Source organism: Apteryx rowi, unplaced genomic scaffold (assembly GCF_003343035.1).
Source record: "Apteryx rowi isolate R43461 unplaced genomic scaffold, aptRow1 scaffold_324, whole genome shotgun sequence".
Lineage (NCBI taxonomy): Eukaryota > Metazoa > Chordata > Aves > Apterygiformes > Apterygidae > Apteryx > Apteryx rowi.
In genome coordinates, this window is record NW_020449686.1 from 999302 (window position 1) to 1009797 (window position 10496).

The 10496-nt window shown below is 50.3% G+C and overlaps 1 protein-coding gene across 1 annotated transcript; it reads left to right on the top strand.

Moving 5' to 3' along the window:
- The first annotated feature begins 566 nt into the window (after window positions 1-566).
- Window positions 567-5205, top strand: LHX1 (LIM homeobox 1). Its single transcript, XM_026071376.1, has 5 exons — window positions 567-848; window positions 2423-2649; window positions 2932-3209; window positions 3972-4137; window positions 4702-5205. The coding sequence occupies exons 1-5, from the start codon at window positions 679-681 to the stop codon at window positions 5079-5081; spliced, it is 1221 nt and encodes a 406-aa protein (XP_025927161.1). The 5' UTR covers window positions 567-678; the 3' UTR covers window positions 5082-5205.
- Window positions 5206-10496: the final 5291 nt, after the last annotated feature.

Genomic DNA, 10496 nt, shown 5'->3' on the forward strand with positions numbered 1-10496 from the left:
GCGCGCGGCGATGCGCGGGTGTAGGTAGGACCGGCTCGCTGCGGCGCGTTGGCCACGGGGCCGCGAAGACGTCGAGAGAGGAGCTGCGCTGGGCTGCGCCTTTCCCCACCCGCGCAAGGACGGCGGCGCTCCGCGGCGCGTAGGGCCATGTCTCCGCGGTAGCAGCCAAAGTCCTTCTGACCGCTGTCGGGTCTCAGATTTATTTTTTTTTTCCTCCTTTGATTTCTCTTTGGGAAAAGCAGATGCACTTTGACTCCTGACTGCTCTACCTCAGACCTGAGAAAAAACTCATCACACTTGCTTTTCGGCGTTTTTTTTTTTAATTATTCTTTTTAATTTTTATGAGCGCTGGTCTTTCTAGTCGTTGTTGTTTTATTGTTACTATTATTATTATTGCTGTCATTGTTGCTAGCGGCCGGGATTCTGCTGTTGTGTTGAAGCGCTGGTCTCCTTGGGCAGTGGGTGGTTTCTCCTGTGTATCCCTCCTAGGACACTCGAACGAAGATATTTCTTCCTCCCTTTCTTTTTCTCCTCCTTCACTTCTCCGAGGCTTTTAAAACACACAAAAAGCAAACCTACGCCGGTGTTGTCGTCTTTTTTTAAWTTTTTTATTTTTATTTTTATTTTGCTTGACATCTGGGAAACCAATACCCCCACTCTCAGAAATAACCAAAGACAATGGTTCACTGTGCAGGCTGCAAAAGGCCAATCTTGGACCGGTTTTTGTTGAATGTACTGGACAGGGCTTGGCATGTGAAGTGTGTTCAGTGCTGTGAATGTAAATGCAATTTGACAGAGAAATGCTTTTCGCGAGAAGGCAAGCTTTACTGCAAAAACGACTTCTTTCGGTAAGTACCGCATCCCCCTGCCTGAAGCCCCGGCTCCTTTTTACCCGTTTTTCATTTTTCCTTTTTCCCTTTCTCTGTTTGTTTGTTTGTTGTTCAGTGTGACTTGTAAAATCCCTTCTCCCCCCTCCCCCGTGCGCACGGAAACCCTCCCGAAACCTTTGTTATTTCTCAAGGTGATCACCCGCGGCGGGAGCAGGAGGCCGGGCCGGGGGGGCCTCGGGGAGCGGCCCGGCCCGTTTTCCGCAGGGCACCGGAGGACCTCGACTTCCCCAAAGTTGGCTTTAAACTATGGACTCGGGAGCGCGCCGCGAAGGGGCCGGTTCCGCCCGGCGCCGGGCACCGGCTCCGCCGCCCTCCTCGCCCGCGGCCGGGCCCATCGCGGCGGCCGCGCTCCGCAGGCCGGGCCCATCCCGGCGCTTCCCGGCGGGGTTTTCCGCACCCGGGATGCGGGAAGGGCTCGGCCGGCAGCGCTGCTTCCCCTCGGCCGCGCTCAGCCGCGCGCCGCGGTCTTTGCGCGGCCCGCAGCGCCGGGCCTGTATCTCCARCGCTAATCGCAGGCAGCGCCGGGCTGCGGGCGGCCTCTCTGCTCGCTGCCGCCTCCGCAGCTCCGCGGGTCCCTGCGCACCCCGCGGGGTGTCCCGCCCGGCCGGGCCCTGGGAGGAGGCCTCCTCCCGGCGGGTTCAGGGGGAAGGGGGAGGTTCACAGCACGAAACCCCCCGCGCCGCGGCCGCCCGCGGTGCCCCCGGCCGGGGGTGCAGCCGCCGCCCGACGGGGCGCCCGGCCCGGCCGGCCCCGCTCGCAGCGCTGCGCGCCCGGAGGTGCTAATGCAACGGCAGCTCCGCAGGCGCGGAGGCTGCGGCCGCCGTGCGGAGGTGTTAACGGCGTCTGGATCGTCCCCGGGCTGCTCCGCGGGGATGTGCCGCTGCCCGGCGCGCTGCCCGCCACCAATCCACATGCGAACGAAAAATAAAGCCAACGAAATCACCCCCCTCCGCGCCCGGCCCCGCTCCCCTCCGGCCCCGCGGGGGGCCCCGGGCAGCCGCCGGCGGAGCGGCACGGCCTGTCCCTCGGCCCGGGCTGCCTCGGCGCCGCCGTGCTCCGGGAGCCGGGGGTCCGCGGCCCCCCCCGGGCCCCGCTCCCGCCGCCGCCGGGCCCCGAGTGCATAAGAGACACCGCGCAGCTCGCGGAGGCGCCCCCCGGCCAGGGCCAGGGCCAGCGCGCGCGGCGCCGCGCCTTTGGCAAATTAAGAACATGTACGAAATTCCGCTTAATGTTTATTAGAGCGCCGTTAATCAATGTGTCAAGGTTTAAAGGGGAAAGCCTGCACAACTCCGCTCCAGTGTTTAATTAATCTTCCAGCAGTTTATGCTCTGCCCGGATCAGGTTTTCCGCTCGCATGTAATTTAAAGGCAGGTATTCGTTAGAGAGGGGGGACACTGCGGAGCGGTGTTTTATTTTATTTTGCAAAGCCGAACAGCGCTGCGAAGGATGCCCGGGTTTCCCGCTGGTGCGGCGCGCAGGGTGCGCGGGCGCGCAGGCCGCGCTGACCCGCTCCTCGGCCTCTCTCCCCGCAGGTGTTTCGGGACCAAGTGCGCGGGCTGCGCCCAGGGGATCTCCCCCAGCGACTTGGTCCGCAGGGCGCGGAGCAAAGTGTTCCACTTGAACTGTTTTACGTGTATGATGTGTAACAAGCAGCTCTCCACCGGCGAGGAGCTCTATATCATAGACGAGAACAAGTTCGTCTGCAAAGAAGATTACCTAAATAACAGCAATACTGCCAAAGAAAACAGCCTGCATTCAGGTGAGGGGGCGCCGGGGGCCGTCCCGGGCGCGGAGGGGTGCGCACAGCCCCCGGGCTACCGCCGCGGCCAGCGCTCCTCTCCTCTCCTGCGACCGTTTCTCGACCCATCTCCGTTCCCTACCCCGTGCGTTCGTTATTTCCCCCCCAAAACGAGGTGCCCCGGGCGCCGGGGGCAGGCGCTGCGGCCGCGTTGGCGGTGCCCGGAGCGGCGGGTTCCCGCGCGGGGCCGCGGAGGCGCCGGGGCCGGCTCGGAGCGTGACTCGCTGCTTTGCCTTTGCGCAGCCACCACCGGCAGTGACCCCAGCCTGTCCCCCGACTCCCAAGACCCTTCCCAGGACGACGCCAAGGACTCGGAGAGCGCCAACGTGTCCGACAAGGAGACGGGCAGCAACGAGAACGACGACCAGAACCTGGGGGCCAAGCGGCGGGGGCCGCGCACCACCATCAAAGCCAAGCAGCTGGAGACGCTCAAAGCCGCCTTCGCCGCCACCCCCAAGCCCACGCGGCACATCAGGGAGCAGCTGGCGCAGGAGACCGGCCTCAACATGCGCGTCATCCAGGTACCGCGGCCGCGCAGCGCGGCTCGGCTCGGCGCGGCCGGGGCTTCCGCGGCTCCGGCGCTGCGCGGGCGGCGCTGGAGGGGGGGATCCGCGGAAAAGCCGCGCTTTCCCTCCTTGCTGCTGAGGTTAGAAACCGCTCCGCGACCCGCGGAGCGCCCCGTCCGGGCCCTTCCCGGCCCGGCGGCACCCCGCCGTCGCGGGGCAGCGGGCGGGGGGACGGACACGGGCACGGCCAGCTGCTTTCTTTTAAAAATTCCTGTAAAAGCGGCAAATGGTATCGAAATTAATAACCATAAATGTGAGGGGTTAATGGGTAAATAAGAATGACAATGCGCTGGAATTATTAAAAGGTTTATAAACCCGCAGCGCTGGGGGTAATGGGGGGTTAAAGGACCATTAAAGACAAGGTTAGATTGGAGAGTCTCAGTGTGAGGGCAATTAGGAGTAATCTTGTCAGGGTAATAAGAATTAACTCAATCATTCTTGACCCGCAGCCGGCGAGCTGCGCGCGGAGGGGCGGCTGCGCGGGGCTCTGCGCGGCTTTGCGCGTTTGCAAGGGGAAAGAGCCCAGAGCGGGCGGCTGCCGCCGGGGAGCCGCTGCCGGCGCCGGATCGGGGCCCGTCGCGTTTGCGGAGAAAGAGAAGCGAGGCCGCGAGGGGAGAATCCGCGGCTCGGGGGGGTCTGTCCCGCCCGCGACAGCTCCGCGCCGTGGGGCCGGGGTCGGGGCAGCCCCTGACGGCGGCCCTGTCCCCGTCGGGCCAGGTCTGGTTCCAGAACCGGCGCTCCAAGGAGCGGCGCATGAAGCAGCTGAGCGCGCTGGGGGCTCGCCGGCACGCCTTCTTCCGCAGCCCGCGCAGGATGAGGCCGCTCGTGGACCGCCTGGAGCCCGGGGAGCTCATCCCCAACGGGCCCTTCTCCTTCTACGGAGGTGGGTACCGCTCCGCGCTCCCCGCGCCCCGAGGCGCGCAGAGCAGCGCGGGGGAGCCCGGCCGCGCTGCGCCCGCAGACGCGCACCCCGCGGAGATGCGCGCTCACGGCCTTTCCCTTTGATGTGCAAACACCGCCTTGCTTTGATGCACGTGCACACACACACACACACACACACACACAGAGCGCTGCATTTTGGGGGCCGGTTTTGCGCATCCCTGAGTGCGGCACTGCCCCTGCGCCCAGGTCGCGGTGTTTCCGCTCTCCTGCATGGCTGAGCAGTTTTGCAGCGCCGGCCGTTTCGTTTTGGTGCCCAAATGCTGTGGCTGCGGCCGAGGGGCTCTGCTGGGTGGGTGGGTGGGGGTCCCCGGGTCCTGCTCAGGGATGGAGCTGGAGCGYGGTGAAGCCGGCAGCACGGCAAAGCCGACAGCACGGCTCCCCTGGGCTTCGGTGAGCTCCGCATCCCATTTTGAGGCACCCAGATCCACTGCTGCTCAAGCCCGCTCTCATTTCCCGGTCGCTTTGCCTGTGCGTTACCCTCTTTCTGTCTCTCCTTGTCCGCTAGATTATCAGAGCGAGTATTACGGCCCTGGAAGCAATTACGATTTCTTCCCGCAAGGACCTCCCTCGTCTCAAGCTCAGACGCCRGTGGATCTCCCCTTCGTGCCCTCCTCGGGGCCGTCCGGCACCCCGCTGGGGGCGATGGATCACCCCCTGCCCGGACATCACCCCTCCAGTGAGGCTCAGCGCTTCACTGACATCATGTCGCACCCGCCAGGAGACTCGCCCAGCCCCGAACCCAACCTGCCCGGGTCCTTGCACTCCATGTCCGCAGAAGTTTTTGGCCCCAGTCCTCCATTTTCCTCGATATCCGTCAACGGTGGTGCTAACTATGGCAATCACTTGTCACATCCACCAGAAATGAATGAAGCGGCTGTGTGGTAGCTTTAAAACAAACTGGGTCTAAGTAAGTGATGATCATCTAGTCTGCTTATTGTTACGGTGTACAGAAATGAATAAATATAACATCTCTCCCGCCCTAAGACAATATTACCTTGGGAACGAACTGAATCCAAATCACTCCAAGGCAAGCTTTGCTAGAGACCAGGACAATCGTCATGTTGTGGTTGTAACAAACAAACAGACAAACAAGGGGACTTTTTGTACCATTGACAAAGAAACTGGTGAAGCTGTACAGTAACGTGCTGCCATGCCGTAGGATGGCGTAAGTTTGAGTACCCTGTTGGATGTCATCCTAAGAGCCACAATCCTTAGAAACTTCTCATTTAAAAGTATGATAATTGAATGAAGGAAAGGTCAAAGAAAAGGGGAAAAAGCTTCAAGAACTCTAGCGTTCCCGGTTAAGGATGGTTCTGGCATTATGAATTTGTTTGTTAATTTTTGTCTCTCAGAAAGTTCAACAAGAAGAAACTCTTTTTAGCTTCAGCCATTTCAGCCTGCTGAATATCAGGTGGGACAACTTTCTTTTTTCTTTTTTTTTTTTGTTTTGTTTTCCAAAATAGCAAATACTAAATGTTAAGCCCTCAGCACCAACTCTTCTACCTTCACAAAGCTACACATACAAAACCTCCTCATCCTAGCAAAGGTCACCAACCAGACCTCTAACGAAAATGACTTGAAAAAAACAAACAAACACAAAGTATTCTACCTTCACAAAGAGAGAGAAAAGCTAAACAAAAAGACTCTATTGAACTAAAAACAGTCAACTGTTTACGTCTAATGTTAAATTCAGGAGTTCAATGTTTTACTAATAAATCCTGTTTTAGAACCTCTTGTTCAAAAGCAAAATATTTTGAGCAACCAACCAAAATAGTTCATTTTCTTTTCTGTAGATGTTATAACAGATTGCAGGGCTTGTGGTTCACTGTGCTAGTTTGTAAAAGGTGTTGTTTACAGAAGGCAAAGAAAAAACCCACGAAACCCAGACAGTTGCCAAATAAAGTAAATATATAGCACAAATACTGTAAGGTGCTTCGCACCAGCAACCCGAGAAAGTGTTTAAAAAGTGTTACAAGGTTAAAAAAAACAAACAAACATCTTTGCTAATTTTTAGTCCTGTTGAACATTCATGGAATTGTTAATATGACTTATATAGACCCACACAGGTTTTATTTTTGTGTCTTTAAAATAAAAGTCCAAAATATTTAAATTTTATGGTCAAATATGCAGTCAACAGCTGCTACTTTTTTCTTTATATATTAAATTTCTCATATGTCTTTTATTGTTCTAATAAACCTAAGCTTGTGTGACCTCCAGTGCATATTAGACCATTCACTGTATGAAAGAAAACATGTTGGATAAAATTTGTGCATTTTTAATAAAATTAGAAAATCTGATGTTTAGATAACTTGTGTTTCATTTGATGTTTTAAGCAATTTTTAATGGATTCTCTTGAGTAAAATAGCCCTGAAAAAGAATTATCCACTATACTGATACTGTATATCTATTTTGCTTTGGTAGAAGTCTAAACCCTGTTGTCAATGCAGATAGGAGTTGTCTGTAGTTTCAGCCTTTTTTTTACATCTGCAGACTCAGCTGGTAAAGTAGAAATAATATATTAATCTCTACATTAAATTACAGAATTGGAAACTAATCAAATTGTTAAATATATTAGCTTATTCTAGGTCCATGATAAAACATATTCAGAATGATCATTTTATTCATAAACAAAAATGTATTATGAATGTCAGAAACGTGCAAATATGTGGTTTAAAACTGATCCATTTGTAGTTAAATTAATTCTCCAAAGGTAATCCTTTTTTAAATTGAATGGTTTGGAAGGCAACATAACCTCAGTGTCGTGAAAGTAATTTTAATCCTTTTTTCAGAGCTGATACAGAGACCATTGTTTTATAGCATTTGGTATATATGAAGTTCTATGGAGGGCAGTGGGGAAGAATATTTTGCTTTGCACTAGATACTTACTAATATTCTTGGAGAAAATGAAACAAACAATTCTGAAACCTTGTGCAATTATAGATTTAATGTTTTGATTATAAATTATTGCAGCATCCCAAACATTCAGTTCTTCAAAGGCAAAATTCTTACTGATTCCAGGATGACTTTGACCTGTATTAGAAGTAAAGAATTAGGTTCAGTTTGAAAAGTCACTAATTTAAATATTTTCCACCTGCTGAGATAATAGAACAGGATGAACTATAATTGCATATTTTCCCCCATCTCTCAACCACTTGTGACTCTGGCTGATTTCTTTTTTATTTGAAGTAGACACAGAAATTTGCTGTAAAACGGAGACTTCTACATTCTCAGCAATTCAATTATTTATTTCTTTGGATTGAGGGGAAAAAATCAAAATGCTTTCAAGTTGTATGATTTGTAATTTTCAATGGTGATTTCTTATTTTGTTCACAGCCTAGTTTATATGCCCAGCAGAGGGGCCACCTAGATGAAGCAATAGTTCACTTTAAACACAAAATGTCTTATATAATAATATAAAGATAAAAACTATCTGCAAGGGATCTGTTAGTGTTTCTAAAAAAAAATCATGCTTTATTAAATACAGGGGAGACTTCTTAAACTCATGGGCTCCGTGTCTAACTCATTTATTTATCTTTTATATTGTTGGTATGGGTTTTTTGCTCTGTTTTGCATTTATATAAGCAAAGTAATGGGTGATCTATTTATTATAAACTTTTACTTAACTGGGCCAATGCTATTTATAAATACTGCTATTTGTGCTTCTGGTCTATGCTGCTGTTTCATTGTTGAATCAATTATTTTAAATGAGAATTTCACCAAATAGGCGTTATTTGTAGAAATCGTGTCTGCCAACTGTTTCTTCTTTTCTTTTCTTTTTTTGTTTGTTTTTGTAACAAGTTATTTGTACAGTTTATGCCATGTTTGTTTATGTAGAGGTGTGATCTAGTTCAGGTTAGGTCACTGTTTCATAAAAGAGACCGAGCACAGCCTATGCTGGTTCTTTTTTTCCTCCCCCCCCAAAGATGCCCCTCACTCCCGTAAGAGTTTTGCCATCGTAAGGTGCCCGCGGAGGAGCAGTTCCCCTGCTCAGAGCTGCGCGCGTGCGTCAGGGCTGCCCCGGGCCGGTCCGGAGGCCCCAGCACTTTGCAGATTTGAATTCTCTGCTCTTCAGAGTGAGCGCGGGGTTGCCGAAGACCCTAATCCAGCAACAATTGCACAGTCAAAACTCCTTTTGAAATCATTGTCCCGTTGGGTTCTTGTAAGTCCTTGTTTACAAGAGCGTTTCCATTGACTTCGGTAGCGTTACTTGGGTGAATAGGGGTCTKCAGGAGGAGGCCCTCTGAAAATGCGCGCGGCGTGGATTAATTTTACACGTGCATATTATTTTTTAAATGCAGAAAAAGAGACGTGACATGTATGCAACTATACGTATGTGCAATGAATTTTCAAACGTGTTTTTAGAAGCATTTAGTCTCRCTTGATTTTTTCCTTCCTTGACTGTTACTGGCTTTGGTGACCTTCACCTTGTTGCTATATCCCAGCAGCAAGGGCAGCCTGCTGACGTGAAGGCCCGCACAGGCCCACTTCGGTTCCCCGCGTTTCGGGCGCACACGGGTTAGCCGTGGCGAGCGGTGCGGAGCCCTCCACCTCCCGACGAGGGGGGCCCAGCATTTAAATGCGCAAGACTGAAGGCTCTTGCAAATCCCATGTTTAAGACCATTTCACGTTTACTAAGAAAGAGGCGCGAGGAAAATATTGCAAGTATTACTCGCATTAAGCTAATCTGTACGAAGGAGATATTTTTAAGGATAATCAAGGTGTCTTTAAAATGCCGTGAATGTCCAGCATTCGAACAACGCTGCTTTTGGCACGAATTGATTGCCTAACGTGTTCCACGATGCTATCGCTGCGTGACACTCCTCTCTGCGGTTCCCTTTTTCCTTCAGTCATTTCTATTATCTATTTACTCAGGCCTTTGCTTGGGGAATGGTAGGGGATTTGTAAAGATCTGTATCCCAAGAGTAAGAATGTACTTAAATTATGATTTGTAGACAAATGATGTATATTATTTTAATATGTGTATGTGTACCCAGATGCTGAGTGATGGGTACATGATACAAATCTATAAATAAATATAATTTAAAAATATCAGTGGTGATTTACATACTTTTGCCATTCTAGGAAGTGGCAGATGCTGCAGTGTCCTCTTAGGAAAAATTCCTTTTGCCATAGTCTGGAATTTCTCCCTGAGCAACAGTGCTTTATTTAAGCTTTGCATGTTCTTACAATATTAAATACAAGAAATTGCAATCTCCCTTTCTGTTACTGCCCTTGTATACAGGCTAGTATATAACTTCAGATATATTAAGATTAAACAATTGATATATATCCTTAAATTCCGACTGTGCTGTGCAGCTGCGAACAGGAAATTATCAGGGCGCAGGGCTGGTGAAGCTGACGTTTGCCAGGTAGCTTAGGAAGGGATTTGGCAAGTCTTTTATTTGTGTCTGCCTCTGTACTGGGGTGCTCAGGGTTTCTTACRGCAGCAAAATATTCATGAAGCTCTAACTGAAATTAATGGGACCGTTTAAAAAAGATTTCAACCGACTTTAATTATAAATCCTTTTGGGATTGCTGTCTTTCTTGTGTGTTCCTTTTTGAACAGTATTTGTAGTGTTTCCAGTTATACACCATGGTGTCCTGCTTATGCAGCTGAGTTTGTTGTTGCCTGGAGAGTTTTTCTTTCATTAAACACAGCAACTTAATACAAAAATTGAAGAGTAGTTGTGGCCTTACAGTTAGCTGAAATTGGTAAATTTTCTTTGTGCTTGAAATTACTGTAACTGGCATCATAAAAAGGCAGGGTACTCCCAGGACAAGGGATTTTTCTGCAGCGTGTTTACCGTTTGTGCGTGGCATCACCGAATTAGAGGCGTGCAGTTGTCTTTATTATGCATATCAATTGCCATTTCTCAGCGAGCATCCTGTCGCCCTCTGTGTAATGCTCCTTGGGGAGAAGCGGTGCAATTGGTATCTCTTAAGTCTTCGGTTACAGGCTGTCTTCAAATTCAGGAACATCTATGCTCTGGTTATCTTTGGTGCAATGTTTGGAGAGCATTTTTGGCAACCATAAGAATTAGGACTTTTGCCTGACTGGTTTTAATACAAGCTTGCCTCCTGCAGAATCTGAATCTAAAGAGGCCGATAGTATCTCTAATTGCTTGGAAGGAAGTATTTAATGCTGTTAATCTGAGAAGCCCAAATTTGCAACACAGGTCTACCGTGATTTTGTTGAAAGGTCTATATATGGCATGGGAATAGTAATGCAAAACCGGTCCTGTAGACGTGCTTAAATATAAGCTGGAAAACATCCTCGCTGACTTTCAGAGAATTAAACAC